We start from the raw sequence: 18,779 nt of genomic DNA, 5'->3' as shown, positions 1-18,779 counted from the left end.
CTCTCTCTATGTCCTAATGCTATCTACTAACATTAATTATTCCACACATTATGACATTAAAAAAAGTCAAACCTTGTGGTGCTAAGGCACAACATGAAGTTCATAGACTTAAAAGCTGGTGACCACTCACAGCGCCAATGGAGGATCTCGGCTGATGATGGCTGTCTGGGGGTGAAGTGCTGTGGCCAATTCTTTCTGAGCTCGCATGGATGTGTTAATGTGTTACACACATTTGGCATATTAAAACTCTGGAGTACTAGCGACTCTGTTTGGGGTGTTTTTCTGGGGTTGTACAAATTGTGTTAAAGCAGCAATAACAAGGGCAATGGAAAATACACTGTAAAGAAGATTCCAACATGCTACTAAAATAAAGCCCCATCTGTTCCCAATAGAGTTGTAAATGTGCTGAAAATAAAAGTTGTTTTACATGTTTTCCAAGTAATATTCAGAAATTTGTTATGGGGAGACATTTTAAACAATGTGATTTTTCTCTATGTACATGATGTGATATCCTTAACGATTTTACCAGTGACAGAAAAGGAAAAAAGTCCCAATCAGTATGCTGATTCATGTGTACACACTATATACGTTTTACACGATTTACCTTCAGATCTGTGCTCTTCATCTGTCATAACCATCGGCTGAAAAGATTGTGACTCTGCACACTCCATAGAGATCTACGGACACTGCTGTCCGTGAGTGCATACACACTGCAGAATTGGAACGACATTGTTCCATCGTTGAACAACATGTTTAGTCCGGTTTCAAAATCAAATGAAATTATACGATGTGCTCTGGAACGACAATTGTTCATTTTTGGGGCGTACACACTAATGCAGTATCTGTCTGAACGGTTGTTTATCGTTTGATTTGTCCGGTAATCCGCCCGCTGATAACACTGTAATGTGTGCCCAGCCTAAATGGGAGCAGCTGGCTTCCATATCATGTGACCTCCTCTGCTCAGTGGCAGGAGCTCACACAGCAGAACCAATCTGAGGAGGGGGTTAGTGCAGTGCATTTTGCACATTGTACACTCTCCATTTGTAATGTGCAGGTAAGTGTGTGGAGGGCATGCAGGAGGTCTGAGTGGATTGTGGCGTCATTTTGGAGTATATGTCAGATCTGAGGACATTTGGCAATATTTTGAAGCATGTGGTGGAATTTTTGAGACCGGTAGGAATATGTGGATGCATTTGGGGATGAGTGGTATGGGGATGCCAAAGGTATTTTAAAGCTGTTTTTTATTCTTGCAATTAAGTATAATGTGCAACACTTTTGGAGGTTGCAGCCTTTGAACTATAACTGGTTGCCCATCACTGGTCAAGAGTACTGAGCTGGAACTGGTCATGACTTTTTTTTTTTTTTATATATATATAAATAAAGCAAAATATATATGTTTTTTTGCTATGACGTTGGTGAAGTCTATCTTAATGTGTTTTATAGACTCTTGCTCTTTACTGACATATTCGCTCTTTACTGACATGTTCTTTATGTTTGAATATAGGGAGCCATGGCAGCCACATACTCTGCTTTGAACCTCAATCCATTGTCTCCAGTGTTAGAACCTGTTGGCCGTTCCACTCTTGCTCAAAGAAGAGGTATAAAGAAGATTACCTCAACTGCCCTGTGAACTGAACTGTCTGCAGTGCGCTAGAGCTGAAAATCCACAGCACAAACCAGGCCAACAGAGAAATAGCACATATCAAAAAGACACTCCGGCAAGCACATATCAAAAAGACCCCTGCCGGCTCACCATCTATGCTGCTGCTTTTTGTCTGTTTTCTCTTTATGTTGATGATGGCAACCCTTTTACCTTACTGACTCTTATGACCAGTCTGTAAAATGGAAAAACTGGTCCTCCACCAGTGGAGCAATAAAACTTTTATCCTCCCTGCATGAAGAATACACTGAAATGTCAATGATTATTTTTATAGGGAGAATTTTTAGTTGCCCATCTCTCTCTCTTTCTTTATTTTGAGCACTTACATTATATCAAAGCTGTGTTCCTTAATTCTGTATACTCTGTGCCATGCAAAGTTCTGAGTTTATTTTATGGCACATAACTGCCGGTCTACTTGGCATTTTTTAGTTAAAGTTGTTGCGTTTCTTGTACTCTAATTTAATTTTATGGAACTGCATCTGAATGTAACATGGTCCAACACATACATGAAAATATAAACCTTCTCCAGAAAGCTGGTTGTTGAAGGAATTGATTGCAGTCTGTGTGCTATAAATTCTTCCAGCAAACAAATAGCTGAAGCAGCAGTACTTTGACTGTCCTTTATTCCATTCTGTTGGGTTAGAAGTTCGCTTACTGGCCATGTATTGTTTTCTTTTGTATTTTATAATATAATTTTATGTGTTGGGTTTAAATGATGTGCACCTTTTGGCTTGACACAGCCAGTTTAAAGCTCCCTGCATCCATTGTGTAAGTTGGCCCACAATTATTTCTTACCATGCAACTTGCATGAAGAACAGCTATTGCTTGTCACACAGTTGTTGAAGCAAGGAAAATTACACAAGCTTCATTTGACAGTAAATGGTTTTGAACACGTGGTAGCTTTTTTTTTTTAGTAGTGAACTCAGAATTCCTAAAGTGCAGAGTAGCATACAAATAATGCATATATACTGTATCCATGAAAGGTTAGCACTATGTAATAGAAATAAACTCAAACCTACAACCCCTTCAGTGGGTATGATGTTGAGAGTCCAGTTCTTAAATTGTTGGAAGTAGCTAAAAACCTGAAATCCAAGTTTTACTTTTCAGCCTGCCCTCCACGTTCTGACTATGGCCTGGTCCCAGGACCATTAGGCATTTATTGATTTTTCATGAAATTTACTGAACACACTAAGCTTTTAAAAAGGCAATAAATTAACTGTGGTTAGAATGGAAGGGGATTCAGCGGTCATATACTGAGAAAGAATCTAAAACATTTCTACAGCATACTTAAGCACTGCTGCTTCAACTACATCGAATTGAAAGCAAATATGGTGGGGAATTATTTTCTCCCTCTTGCACTTCTAACCATTTTTTTTTTCTTCATTTGGAATACTTTTTTTATATATATATATATATATATATATATATATATATATATATATATATATATATATATATAAAATATACATGCGCAAATAGATGTTTTTTTTGCCATTTATCAATCTTATCTTCTAAGCAAAGTTTTGATGTTAATGATAAGCTGTGGTGTAAGACCGATGAGATTTCTCTGGTGAAAATGATGTACATTAGCTTTATGGCGTAACTGACCCAGACTAAAGGGACATTGTACACAAAGGGATGTAATTATTTTGCAGTTACTGTATCTGGTGGGGGGGCGCTGTATAACTTTTTTTTTTTTTTTTTTTTTTTTTTTTTTAAGACAAATCATAGAGAATATTTTTCTACCGTTATGTACAATCATTCTTTATATTAGATTTTGCATGGCATGTCAGTAACATTATGATACTTGAAGTATAATTATGAATTGCCCTATGTGCCCATCAGTCAATATTTGGAAGACACTTATGACACTTCCATTGCAGTAAGCTAGAAACAAATATAAAGGATCTCTTATCACGTCCCTTGAAACAAATTTAACCATTACTACTAACATGTATCCAGTATGATCAATTCTTAATGGTAATCATTGCTTGTACATTTCTCTTAATCAGTTTTGTAATCTAAAGAAAAAGCAGACATTTATATAATAAACTTTCAAATACATACAGTAATAACTTATTTGTGGTTGTTTTCAAAATGTATGTGTGCATACAGGAAAAACAAATACGAGTCCTTTTAAAACTGATCTATTCACAAAATGTTCTAGCTCAATGTTACATAAATGAAATGGACCATGTTTGATCTTTCAAAATTGTTACTTTAGAATCACTGTCGGCTTCAATCCATTTGTCTCAATTATAGTATTAATAGAGCATCTATATTTCTTGAATGGTCTAAGTTGGCGTTTCCCAAATCTGGTCTTCAGGGAGCCCTAGCAGTGTGTGTTTTCCAAGTCACAAGTGAAATCGTAATACCTCCTGTTGATATTTTAAAATGTTAGTCAGTATCAAATACAACTATGCTCCAGCCAGGAGATCTGGAAAACATGCACTATTAGGGCTCCCTGAGGACTGGATTTGGGAAACACTAGTCCTAAGGTTTTGTTTCTGGTTATCAACTCCTGTCCCAGCTGCACAGACCAGACTTAAGTGATTTCTAAAGCTAAAAAACAGGTTTGGGATATAGTAAACACAAATGCTTTTAGTACTTGCATATGAAGTAAGTTGCTTTAACTTTTGTTTTAATACACTCATTTGATGACAGAGCCTTTACATTGGCTCTTCTATATTGGCTGAAAGAAGCAGGTAATTGAAAACATAGTCATGGCAGATTTTGCGACTTATACAAATATTCATGACATTGTAACTTTACTAATTAATTTGGAAGCAGTAGCATCATTAAGGCACATGATTGCTATATTCTTTTGAATACTGTCCACCCTGAAGAATCGTTTCATCCACTGTATGCAGAAAACGTGTTTGTACAGGGCTCAGAATGTTAGTGCCAGGTGGATAATAAATATTTATAATGTGTCCTATCTATCTGTGAAACTATTCTATGTACTGTAGTTTATACAATTCACTGTTTAACTGCAGGATGTCTTGGTTTTACAAGGTTAAATAGGTGATGTTTTTAGCCAAATGTAAACAAACATGTATATCTGCCTCTGGTGACCATGAAATCCATTTTATTTTACTTAAATGTCTTCCTGTGTTTCTATAACTAAACTATGGCGTGTTGTGTGCATTTTTTTTTTTCTTGGTCTTGCTTCACCGATCCGTCCACAAAGAAAGTATAGTTCAAAGATATACTGCGTCTCCCATTGGATGGATTATCAGCTATATGAAACATTAGACAATAATTAATTTATACATTTTTGTAACAATCAGAATTCATGAATTATAAATGTATTCTGCACATTAACCCCTTCCACACAGCTACGGAGTTGCTCAAATATGTCTAGTGAGCCTTATCTAGGACTAAAGGTCTGTGGAATATCAGAAAAATATGGTGGGTGCAAAGTATAAAAATATTTTTGTAGTAAGCTCACAAATTGTGCTTTATCGCATTTGTATGCTAAAATAATACACCTCATTATGGAAATACTACAAGTTGGAGTGGTCCATCTACTTTGATAGCCATCATCTTCCTCACGAGGTCCTCCTCCTTCCCATAATGCACTATGTTCATAAGCTTCTTTGCAAAGTAATATTACAAGATGCTTTCATTTCCCCTACTTCTTCCTCATTTCCACCATGGTACTTTGTCTTATTTTTAATTATATATTTAACTTTATTCCCTCAACACTATAACCACCATATTTTGTTGACTTATTTCAATCAAGTTAAAGGTTAATATAATTACATATCCTGGACTGTATAGATAATAGAAAGGACTTGAGGCCTGCTGTGACCTCTATGGTTACAGAACTTCCTGGTAACTCCTGACATATCTTGCAGGATAAATCATTCCCTATATCCTGAGTGCTGACTAATGGTTTAATTTACAGCTAGAGGAAGAAGCTTCTAACAAAGATGCAATTTGTATACACCAAGTCATGGCTGGGAGTAAAATAATAAAAAAAAAGCAGGAATATATATATTTTAAGACAGTCAATGTCTGCTTCCTTCTTTGTAATGAAAGTGCTATGCATTATGCACGACCATATAACGTATCTGCCAATAAATATGTATTTTGTATGATGTATCAATAGTGTCCGAATGGCTAGATTATTCGTACAAAATGGATTTTTAAGTATGCTGTATTGCAACAATTCTTTTGAAAAGGACGAAGAAAATGGTTAATGTGAGAGCTGCGTTTAAAAACAGGCCCTGCATTTCTACCAGCCATTGGGTAGGTTAAATGTGCCGTCTAAAAAGAATTACATAAAATAGAGCCGCCTCCTGCACTATAGATATAGAAAAAAATATATATTATTTGGCGCTCAAACACTGGTTCTGCGTAGTGGTATTGTATACGTATATGTCGACTATAACAACCAACTATACATATAATAAAATGAATTCATAAACTCGTGATTACTTATATTTATGTATTAAAACCATAGAAGTGCAAATGATATAAGTAATGCAGCTACTTGTACATATGATGTGAAAGGTAAATGTTAAAACAGCATATAATGTACAGCCATGAGATTAATGTCTATTTAGTCCATTCTTCAGATAAAAATTGATGTTAACCCGCTTGTTAACGTAAAATATATCTGGCTAATTACCTCATACTTGTAAATTTTGGCTATAATCTCTCCAGGAGATTTCCAAAGTTGGCTGTGTCTTGGGGACATGACCACGCTAATCGCGTCAGCCCCTACCCCCTGCTATACATACAGTATTATGGAATTAGCCCTGTCCCCACCCAGTTCACCAACGAAGCGGGCAGAATTCGTGAAGTTTGCTGTTCTCCCGGGAGTCCCGGAGAGCTCCCATAAATTCAGAGTCTCCCAGACATTGCAGGAGAGTATAAATTACCTTTTAGTAAGAAGTTTTTTGCAGTCTCACTATCGTATTCGTATGAGCGGTGCTGCTGCTCTGATAGTTATGCTGCTTCTTTGCGGACGTCTCCTGTCAGCTGACCTCCTGCACTTTGTATTCTCCAGGCATCTGAACTTGCATAATCTTTGAACAGAAGCTGTGACCTTGAGAAACAATTGCATGGACAATCGTCATAAACTAAAGGAAAAAACTGGCAGTCGAAGAGCAGATCTACTGTTGGCGTACTGACCATGTTATTGAACTGTTTCTCTCTTAGGAGCAGAGAATTTTGTATAGATTAGTAGACCGGTCCTCTTTAATGACTAGTCCAATTTCTTTTATTATAATGCAGAAATTTGTACTTTGATAGTATTGAGAGTTAACCAGGACCATAACCTATACTATTGTCCAGGACTGGTTTCAAAATTGGATGGCATTGGGGAGACAAAGAATCAAACTTTCTGTACTACAAGAAACCTCAATATTCAATACAGTATCCATTAATCGTTTCCGCAATGTCCATACCATTAAAGAAAGGAAACAAAATAAGTAGTAGGGACCCTTTTTAACTGAAAGAAATGGATTTGTTGATACGACTGATTAAGAGGTGGAAGTTGACGTGGATGTCTCCAAAGAGACACCTGCAAACAGAACCTGTTTTGTTATTGTAAATGTAACCCATTTACTTTGTTAGACTTTCTTGCCAAAAATGCGTTGGATAAAGATAAAGCTGCAAGTTTGTCACAATTTAAAAATGTGCAACCACCGAATAAATGTATACATGAGGAATTTATAACTGTAAAAGAATAGAATGATGGCGAGTAGGTAGTAAATATAAATATACTAGTATGTACAGGAAAAGAATAAGTTATTTTTGAAATATAACGCTGCTTCATCAATGTGGGATGATGTTTGTTCTATGAAACACTGACGCCCTCTAGTGGTTATAAAAAAATGTCTTGTATTGTATCGTGAAGATAAATTTTATGTAGCAGACTTTTTTTTTTCTTTTTTACTTTAAGTTTATACATCAAAAGTTGATAAAACTGACAATCCAGATGACGAGACAAAAATAGCATCTGTTTAAATCCGAAAAACATTTAGGGTAAACATTTCTTCTTTTTTTAAGCCATAGGTGTAAGTTTTTCTTTCACACGCCAAATATAAGAACTAGAGATATTCACTGACCCCCATGTTTTGGTTATGGATCTGTATTAACTTTGTGTTTTGGTTTTCGCAAAACCGCCCTTGCGTGTTTTGGTTTTGGATCTGTATTTTTTTTTAAAAATTGCTAAAATAACATAATTTGGCTCATTTTTGTTCCTACATTAGTATTAACCGCAACACTAATTAACAGTCAATTTTGAACACCCCATAGGTCACAGTATTATTTTCATCTACTTTCGGCCAAAGACTGCAGCTAGCTGGCTGGATACTAAGCGACAGAACAACGGCACAAACACACGGCAGTTCATAGCGCATCTAGGAAACAATGCCACACAGTAGTGGCAGAAAAGCAAAGTGGTGCAAGATGGAATTGTCCTTGGGCTCTTCCACCCACTCTTATGTTGGATCTTAAAAAAAAAAAAACATGCACACTTTAACAAACCAAGCACTTCAGCGTCAAGGAGTGCCAGATTTGTGGCGTAAATGCTTGGTTTGTTTGGGCCCCCACAATACAAGCTAAAATAGGCTTATGGCAGCTAAACTAACAGTTCTGTTATTGAGCTCTACAGTGGCAAGTCTGCACCAGTGGAAGCAGTTCTTGCCAATGTTGAGAAGAAGGCCATTGTTATGCCTGGGCATAAGACCTAAAAATCCACCTCTTATGAGTGGAATTATTTTTACCCAAATCCTGACAACCATTGTCTAGCCAATTGTAGCGTTTGTAAAACCACAGTCAGTAGAGGTAGGGAACGTAACCATCTAGGAATTTCATCCATGTTATACCATTTGTAGAGTTCATAGGAAGGTTTTGGAAAAATCAGAAACTTTATGCTTAAAAATAACAAGCAGTTCAGCATCAGCTAGTTCCCTTCTCTCAGCTAGATCCCAGCACCTGCAATTTATACGGTCATCATCCTCGCCAATAATAATTCATTCCTGCTGCAATCCACCAGTACAGAAGTAATGTACTTTAATGTAATTGCCAGTAATGGCCTTCCTCATGTAAGAGCAGCTTGAGATATTTGAGGAGGAGATGAAACAAAGCAATTACGCAAAGTATGTCGGACTAGTAGATCAAGTACTTTATTCACTTTGCCAGTATCCAAGAGGTATCAACATCTTGAAATCGGATCACTACATTTTGGTGACTTTGATCCTAAGTTTAAGAACTATGTCTTCTCTTTATTTCCAACTGACTTAGATCACAAGAAATGCAATGAGCTCCTGGTGAGCAAGTTGACAGCTCAAGTGGTACTTGGCACGATGGTGTCTCCTTCAGTTTCTCAGGAAAAAACTGAGCTTTTTCAAGAGACATAGGGATGATGCAGATGAGTCAACACAAAATTTTGACGTCTGGTCTAATAGAATTGAACAAAAATTATGTCTGCTCTGCTGTAAAAATGAACTACAAATTCCACGATGAAGGCCATTGCACAAACCACCAATTGTATAGAACCACCATTTTTGTCTTTGTTTAATTTAACTAATCTCCACCTCTAAGGGATTTGGAAAGGATATGCATTACTACTGAAGTTCATGCCTTCAAGGACCACTCTGTGCCTGAAGAAGCCTTCCCTGCTGCAGTGGATATAAGAAGACTACATACCTTTATTGAAATTACAGATGTTTGAGATGTAGGGCTAGGTACACACTAGAGAATTTTCAGACAAACCTGTTACCTACAACGATTGTACCTACGACTGAAGGTTCGACCAGTCGAGCGATACATGCATACACACTACACATGATTCATGCTTGGTTTGTTAAAGTGTGCATGATTCACCTTCAGATCTTTGCTTTTCATCTGGTCCTATAGTAGTTTAGAGAATGACAGCTATCCACATGTCATAACAAATTTTGTTACCTTCTGTGACTCTGAAACAAAATATTCAGTCTCGGAACGAATGAACGAACAAATGAATTATTCCATCTACAGCACTCTACATTTAGTCACCTGGACATGTTCATTGCCGGCATCGACTGAAAAGGCAATCACTCTGTAAACTCTATGGAGATTATGAATATGAGTGTATACACACTGCAGGATCAGAAGGCGATTGGAACGAGATTATCAATCATGCCGACCAACCAAACAAAATAATCAGAATTTTGGGACGACCGTCGTTCATCGTGTACGTATACACACTGACACGATATCTGACCAAACGGTTGTATATTAGCTGCTTGGTCCGATGATTGGCTGAAAAACCTCCAGTGTGTACCTAGCTTAAAGTCTTAAATCAAGATAAATCATGTCAGACTTATTTCCACCTTTAAACAAAAACAAATAGACAATTTTAAGGAAGAACATCTGGTAGGGGGACTACAATACGATGTTTGCATAAGCGTACATACCCTTTCATAATGGGGCTATAGCTGTGTTCAGCATTAACCAATCACATTCAAAATCCTGTTCAAAGGTAATTAGTAAACCTACCAGCAATGAAAGTGATTGTAACTAACCCCAAATAAACATCTGTTTCTGTAGGATTTTTTTTCCGTTTTCTGGGTTGCATCCTATGTGGATAGCCATGGTGTGCAAGGAACTTTCTATGGGATCTCACTTTTGTAAGGTAAATCAGGAAATGGGTAGACAATAGTTTCAAATGCATTAAACATACCATGGGACACTGTGAAGACTATCATCAATAAGTGAAGAAATGGTAGCACAACAGTGAAATTACCAAAACCAGGATGTCCATCCAAAGCTGATGACAGGACAAGGAGAAAACTCATCAGGGAGACTACCAAGAGGCCTATGGCAACATTAACGGAGCTACATTAATTTATGGCAGGAACTGGTTGCTCCCTGCATGTGTAAATTATCTCCCATAATCTGCATGTATGTGGGCTATGGGTAGGTGGCAAGATTTTATCAAAGAAAAGGAATACTCAATCCAGTCTACATTATTTTTAAATGATGCATTCAATCATCCTAAACCATGCGTGAAAATGTCTTATGGTCTCATGAGACCAAAGCTAAAAGTTTTGGTCTTAATTCTAAAACATATGTTTGGCGCAATGACAACAACTCGTACAATCCCCACTCTCTGCTCACATTCTTCGCTCCATCCCAAACCTTTCCATCCACCCCACACTTGCCATCCCTCCAACCTTATCCACATATCTCCAAAATCTTCTCTTCCCTTCTCCTGTGCACTATGGATAGCCAGATCTGTTTGTAACAAACTAGCATCCATTCATGATTTATTCATTTCTAAATCCCTCAACCTCCTCGCCTTTATATAGACTTGGCTCACTGCATCCCCTGCAGTTATTTTCTAAGGGGGGACTCTCCCTCAGCCATACCCCCAGATCCAGAAACAGACAAGGTGGTGGAGTAGGCATTCTACTTTCTCTAAGTAGTTCCTTTCAAGTCATAACCTCTGAATCCTCACTCTTATTCTCTTCCTTTGAAGTCTACATTATCCTTTCCACCTTCTTGTTGCTATCATTAATCACCCCCCCCCCCCCCCCCCAGGTCCAGTTTCGCCCAATTTCTCATTGATAATCCCACTGTCTCTTCTACCACTAAACTCTTCAGTTTCTCTTTTGTTCTCTCCCAGTGGACCTTATCTCTCACTCACTGTGATGGATACTCCCTTAACCTTGTCTTTTCCCGCTTCTGCTCAATCTCTAGTTTCACCAACTTTTCATTCCCACTCTTCAACCACAACCTCCTTTCAGCCTCGCCTTGCCTCATGCCCTCCCCCTGCACCCAAATCCACATGTACACAACAACACCTAAGTACTCTTAACTCAATCCACTTCTCAGCATCACTAGAACAACAACCTTTTCCTATGTCTGCATTGTCCTATCCTAATCTGGCCACCTCTTTCTACAACGAAACACTCACTTCAGCCCTAGATTCATCTTCAACTACCATATACAATCTCCGATGATTCAAACCCCAGCCATAGCACAGCAAACAGATCCACTCCCTGCAAAAGTGCTCCTATACTGCAGAACACCACTGGATGAAATCTTGTTCCTATGCCGATTTCCTCCACTATAAATTCATCCATTCATCGTACAGCACTGCCCTTTCAATTGCCAAACAAACATTCTTCAAATCTCTATCCACCCAGTCGTCTACCCCACGTTGCCTCTTTTCCACCTTCAACTCACTTTTCTGCTCGCCTGCACCTCCTCCCCCTTCCTCACTCACAGCCCATAATTTTGGAACCTTCAAAGAAAAAATCAACACCATTCAACAAGATATTTCCCTTATGCCAAATTCCACACACTCCACCTACACTCCCAAATCCACTCTTAATACATTCTCTCCAGTAATGGAAGACAAAGTCTCTACACTCATCTTATCCCCTCACCCTACAACCTGTCCCCTCGAGCCTACATAACTTCTCCGTTCCCTCTCCTCTACTGCATGTCCACCTCTAGATCACCTCTTTAACCTGTCTCTCTCCAGTGGCACATTTCCATCCTCCTTTAAACATACGCTCATCACACCAATTCTAAAGAAACCATCTCTATCGGGCATCTCTCTCCAACTACCGCCCTATTTCTCTCCTCCCCTTTAACTCCAAACTACTTGAGCGATTAGTGTACAAACACCTGTCTCACTTTCTCTCCTCTCACTCCATTCTTGAATCTTTGCAGTCAGGCTTCCGCCCCCAACATTCCACTAAAACTGCTCTCACAAAAGTGATCGATGATCTACTTACTGCAAAGTCTAAAGGTCATTTTTCCATACTCATTCTCCTGGATCTCTCTGCTGCTTTTGACACTGTTTGATCACCATCTTCTCCTACACATCCTTCACTCTATTGGCCTTCGTGACACAGTTCTTTCTTGGTTCAATTCCTACCTATTGAACAGTTCCTTTAGTGTTTCCACCTCTGGCACATCCTCCCCTCCACTCCCACTATGTTCGGGTCCCACATGGCTCTGTTATTGGCCCTTTGCTTTTTTCATTGTACACCTCTATTCTTGGAGCACTAATTCGCTCAATCGGACTCCAGTACCACCTCTACGCTGATGACACCTAAAGCTATATCCCTCCCCCTGACCTCTCCTCTTCTGTACTATCTCCACATGGATGTCCCAATGCTACCTGAAACTCAACATATCCAAAACAGAGCTTATTATATTCCCTCCTGCCAGAATCACCACCTGCCCTCAAATCTCCCTCACTGTTAGTAACACCACATTTTTCTCAGTCCCCCCAGCCCGCTGCCTTGGTGTTGTTGAAAAGAACCAGCGGCATTGGTGGGGGATGTTAAGCGACAAAACACTTTTGACTTAACCAAGTTAATTGGTTTATTTTGAACAGTAGTAGCATATGATCAGTTGCAGGTACTTACAGATGTTTTATATTAGTCAGCAATCGGGTAATTGGGAACTCACACACACACATACATAGATATATCCAAACTTGCCTTTACAAGCCATCGCCGCTTTAAATTTCTCCTGCAAAGTCGCTGATTTCCGGCGACTTTCAGAGACAGATGTTTCATACATTTACCCCCTGGTCTGTTTAAAAATTATTAAAACTCTCCCTGCCTGCCCACACACTAAGGGGCGTATTCAATTGTCAGCGTTAATGCTGCAAAACGAGCGCTCAAAAAATATTACCGTTTATACGGTAATATTGCGTGCGAAAACCGTTAATACGGTAGTTTACTCGCGGAATTTCAGCTCGCAGCTCCCTGAGCAAGTAATTACCATATTAACGGTAATATTTTTCGAGCGCTCGTTTTGCAGCATTAACGCTGACAATTGAATACGCCCCTTACCAATTATGCCACCACCAAGATTTTGGTGATGACCGTCCTTCTGCCATTTCATCTTGGATGTCCCCTAGCCAATTCATACTCAATCTTTCAAAAACAGAATTAATAATATTCTCACCTGCCAACAGAAGTTACCTACCTGACATTTCATTTCTGTTGACAACATGACAATAAATACCACCCCACAAGCTGGATGTCTAGGTTTGATCCTTGACTCAGTACTATCCTTTGTTCCTTACATCAGCTCTATATCTAAATCATTACACTTACACAGGAAGCCTTTTGCTCTCCTTTTAAACTTATCTATCACAATTTACTTTCACCAAGAGTTATCATAAACCAAATTATTTCCTTTGTTTTAACTAGGTAACATTCTAAAACCAAGCTAAGTCTGACATGTGAATTCGTGAGAACACAGAGACGAACACTTATTAAGTGTAATTTAATATGGTTAATAAATCCCCAATGCTTAAGATGAAAAACAATCAACAAAATGTCATACAACGATATAATACAATAGTTACTTGAAAAATGAAAAGGAATAAACAACATAACTGGCAACCTCAGGGATGATCCGCATTGTTTGCTGGAAGCAGGAATAATGGGCCTTCTCAATATGAAAATGACTCCCAATAGTCAAGATATTTGCCTATACTCGCCTCACACTTCTTATCAAATCTTCTTCTGTCAGGCTTTCGTTCTCAATACAGAGACTGTGTTGACTATGGTTATCAAGGATTTGATCACTGCTAAATTTAAAAGCCATTAATCGCTTCTAATTCTCCTGGATCTCTCTGCTGCATTTGACACTGTTGACCACTCTCTTCTCATACAAATGCTACAGTCTCTAAGACTGCAAGACACTGTCCTATCCTGGTGCTCATCCTACCTATCTAATCACTCTTTCAGTGTTAATTTCTCTGGATCCACCTTTGCTCCCCTTCATCAGTTGGCGTACCACAAGGCTCAGTACTAGGCCTTCTGCTGTTCTCTATCAACACCACTTCTCTTGGAAATCTAGTAAGCTCCTTTAGATTGCAAAATCCTCTCTATGCAGATGCTACCCAGATTTTCTATCCTCACCCGATCTATCACTACCTTTGTTGGCCCGCGTTACTGACCGTCCTTCTGCCATTTCATCTTGGATGTCCCCTAGCCAATTCATACTCAATCTTTCAAAAACAGAATTAATAATATTCTCACCTGCCAACAGAAGTTACCTACCTGACATTTCATTTCTGTTGACAACATGACAATAAATACCACCCCACAAGCTGGATGTCTAGGTTTGATCCTTGACTCAGTACTATCCTTTGTTCCTTACATCATCTCTATATCTAAATCATCATCATTTATTTATATAAAGACAGGAGATTCCGTAGCACTTTGCAATTGGGAACAAACAGTAATAAAACAATACTGGGTAATTCATACATACAGAGAGGTAAGAGGGCCCTGCTCACAAGCTTACAATCTATGGGACAATGGTTTGATACACAAGGGTAAGTGATACATCATATTGAATATTTGGCTACCTAGAATGCAAAGGTTGCAAAGTATTTAGTGGCTGTTTGCTCAGTCACACAACTATGTTGGTCAGAGGTTTGTTGTCTAGTGTTAGCTGTGTAGAGGATGGAAACAGAGTAACCTAGGGAGATTAAGAGTGTTGTAGAGGAATATTATATCATGTTAAAAACATCTAAAAAACATTTCCAGAATACGCACATATCTCTCACAAGACACTGCAAAAACTTTCATTTGTGCCCTCATTATATCTGCATTGATTATTGCATTTCTGTCCTTATTGGTCTTCCCTAAATCAGGCTCTCGCCCCTACAATCTATTTTGCATGCAGCAGCTAGATTGATTTTCTTTGCAAATCATTCTTCCACTGCTGAGCTGCTCTGTGAGTATTTACATTGGTTGCCTGTTTATTACTGAATACAATATAAAATACTTTAATAACATACAAGGCCATCAACAAAACTGCACCAACATACATCTCATTTGTCTCAAAATATCTCCCAACTCAACACCTCCGTTCTACACAAGATCTGCGCCTCTCATCCACACTCATTACATGCTCCCATTCCTGGTTACAGATTTTTCAGGCTGCACCCACTTTGTGAAATTCCTTCCCTCACACAATAAGACTTTCCTCTAGTTTTCAAACCTTGAAGCATTCTCTGAAAACCCACCTCGTCAGGCAAGCACAAAAAATTTCTCAACCAACTTCTTAACCTCCTTAGGGTACCCTATTATCACCATACTTGCCAACATTTGTGTTTGGGCTTCCGGGAGATGCCGGCAGGGACATGGGCCTGCAGGGGGCGGGGCGCCGAAATTGCGTCATTTTGGCCCCGCCCCCGTGATGTAATGATGCAAAACACGTCATTTTACAGCGGGGACGGACCAAACGCCGCGATTGATTCCGGGTGGACCGAATTCTGCCCACTTCACTAGGAAGTGGGCTGATCAGGGAGATTTCCACACTCCCCCGGGAGTCCGGGAGACTCACGCGAAATGTGGGAGTCTCCTGACATTCCGGGAGAGTTCGCAAGTATGATTATCAAGACACAAGACAACAAACCTTTGGCTAACCTTTTAGCTATGCAACTGGATCATATAGCCCACTAAGCACTATTTACATCTGCAATCTTGCTGAACCAATATGCAATATGTAGCACTTAACCTCATGTTTTAAACTCCCATTGTCCCATAGCTTGTAAGCTTGCGAGCATGGCCTCCTTCTGTCTGTATTACAGGGCAGCACGGTGGCTAAGTGGTTAGCACTTCTGCCTTAGAGCACTGGGGTCACGAGTTCAATTCCCGACCATGGCCTTATCTGTGATGAGTTTGTATGTTCTCCACGTGTTTGCGTGGGTTTGCTCCAGTTTCCTCCCACACTTGTGTGGGTTAGGGAATTTAGACTGTAAGCCCCAATGGGGCAGGGACTGATGTGATTTCTCTGTACAGCGCTGCGGAATTAGTGGCGCTATATAAATAGATGATGATGATGATGATGATATTAACCAGTATTGTTTTATTATCGTGTTTGTTCTCAATTGTAAAGCACTATGGAATTTGCTGATGCTATATAAATAAATGTTGACAATGTTGATCATGAGTTACAGTATGATTTGGTGAAAATCTACAATCCAGCTAAAACTGAGCCACGATATGATGAGCCATATCTTCTGCTAACTATAAGAAGTCTAGCTATACCTGCTGCTAATTAAAACTAGAGATGTTCACTGACCCCCGTGTTTTGGTTTTGGATCTGGATTGACTTTGTGTTTTGGTTTTGGCAAATCCACCCTTGCGTGTTTTGGTTTTGGATCCCAATTTTTTTCTAAAGTCCCTATTTTGGCATAATATGAACTGGGGACACTGTTATGTGGCATAATATGAACTGGGGGCACTACTGTGGCATAATATTAACATCAGGACACTACTGTGTGGCATAATAGGAATTGGGGACACTACTGTGTGACATGATATGAACGGGGGCACTACTGTGGCATAATATGAACTGGGGACACTACAATGTGGCATAATATGAACTGGGGTCACTGTGTGGCATTATAGGAATTTACATTACTGTGACATAATATTAACATGGGGACACTACTGTGTGGCATAATAGGAATTGGGAACACTACTGTATGACATGATATGAACTGGGGCAATACTGTGACATAATATTAACATGGGGACACTACTGTGTGGTATAATAGCAATTGGGGACACTACTGTGTGACATGATATGAACAGGGGCACTACTGTGGCATAATATGAACTGGGGACACTACAATGTGGCATAATATGAACTGGGGGCACTACAATGTGGCATAATATGAACTGGTGACACTACAATGTGACATAATATGAACTGGGGGCACTACTGTGGCATAATATGAACAGGGGGCACTACTGAGACAATATTAACATGGGGCACGCACTACCATGTGGCATATGAACTGGGGACACTACAATGTGACATAATATGAACATGGGGCACTACTGAGACAATATTAACATGGGGCACTACCATTTGGCATAATAGGAACTGGGGGCACTACAAAGTGGCATAATATGAACTGGTGACACTACAATGTGACATACTATGAACTGGGGGCACTACTGTGGCATAACATGAACAGGGTGCACTACTGAGACAATATTAACATGGGGCACGCACTACCATGTGGCATAATATGAACTGGGGACACTACAATGTGGCATAATATGAACTGGTGATACTACAATGTGACATAATATGAACATGGGGCACTACTGAGACAATATTAACATGGGGCACTACCATGTGGCATAATAGGAACTGGGGACATTAATGTGGCATAATACGAATGGGGGACACTACTATGTGGCATAATATGAACTGGGGATACTACAATGTGACATAATATGAACTGGAGGCACTACTGTGGCATAATATGAACAGGGGGCACTACTGAGACAATATTAACATGGGGCACGCACTACCATGTGGCATGATAGGAACTGGGGACACTAATGTGGCATAATATGAACGGGAGACACGACTATGTGCTATAATATTAATTGGGGGAACTACTGTGTGGCATAATATAAATTGGGGATACTATACCGAGGCATAATAGAACTGGAGATACTACAATGTGGCATAATATGAACTGGTAATACTACAATGTGACATAATATGAACTGGAGGCACTATTGTGGCATAATATAAACATGGGGCACTACTGAGACAATATTAACATGGGGCACGCACTACCATGTGGCATGATAGGAACTGGGGACATTAATGTGGCATAATATGAATGGGGGACACTACTATGTGCTATAATATTAATTGGGGGAACTACTGCGTGGCATAATATAAATTGGGGATACTATACCGAGGCATAATATGAACTGGGGACACTACTATATGGCATAAAATTAACTGAGACACTGCTATGTGCTATATTAATTGGGGAAACTAATGTGCGGCATAATATCAACTGGGGGCACTACATGAATACAGAAGCTAGTTTTAAATATACATGACAGTCTACAAATGATAATAAAAATAGATTCCACACCTCAGCTCTACATTATTGAAAAAAAGAGTGTATATTCTTGTCATTGTGTAAATTATACGATGGTCTCAAAGAGAATTGAAATTCCAAATCCATGTTAAACATTTTGTACATAACAGTTCCTACAAATAAAGTTGAGTGCAGAAAAAAAGCCACAAGGGCTCATCCCATTGGCGGGCAGCTTCTTAGAGATGCGCCGCCGCACTGCTGACGTCACTC

The 18,779-nt window shown here is 39.2% G+C and overlaps 1 protein-coding gene and 1 long non-coding RNA gene across 3 annotated transcripts in view; one reads left to right on the top strand and one right to left on the bottom strand.

The window, feature by feature from the left end:
- Nucleotides 1-3,735, top strand: part of RPS6KA3 (ribosomal protein S6 kinase A3) — a 91,493-nt gene extending 87,758 nt beyond the window's left edge. For both annotated transcript variants that reach the window (XM_075196553.1, XM_075196554.1), the window contains exon 21: nt 1,505-3,735. In XM_075196553.1, the coding sequence (XP_075052654.1) occupies nt 1,505-1,630 (126 nt within the window). In that variant the 3' untranslated portion in view covers nt 1,631-3,735. The remainder of the gene's footprint in view (nt 1-1,504) is intronic.
- Nucleotides 3,690-18,746, bottom strand: LOC142139171 (uncharacterized). The gene is made up of 3 exons (XR_012688172.1): nt 18,564-18,746; nt 6,550-6,716; nt 3,690-4,899 (listed from the first exon to the last, which is right to left on the bottom strand). It is a non-coding gene; the product is annotated as an uncharacterized LOC142139171 (long non-coding RNA).
- Between the last annotated feature and the right edge of the window lie 33 nt (nt 18,747-18,779).

The sequence above is a fragment of the Mixophyes fleayi genome, chromosome 2 (genome assembly GCF_038048845.1).
Source record: "Mixophyes fleayi isolate aMixFle1 chromosome 2, aMixFle1.hap1, whole genome shotgun sequence".
NCBI classification, from domain to species: domain Eukaryota; kingdom Metazoa; phylum Chordata; class Amphibia; order Anura; family Limnodynastidae; genus Mixophyes; species Mixophyes fleayi.
The sequence above is the reverse complement of the archived record's forward strand: the minus strand, read 5'-3'. Positions and strand labels throughout refer to the sequence as shown.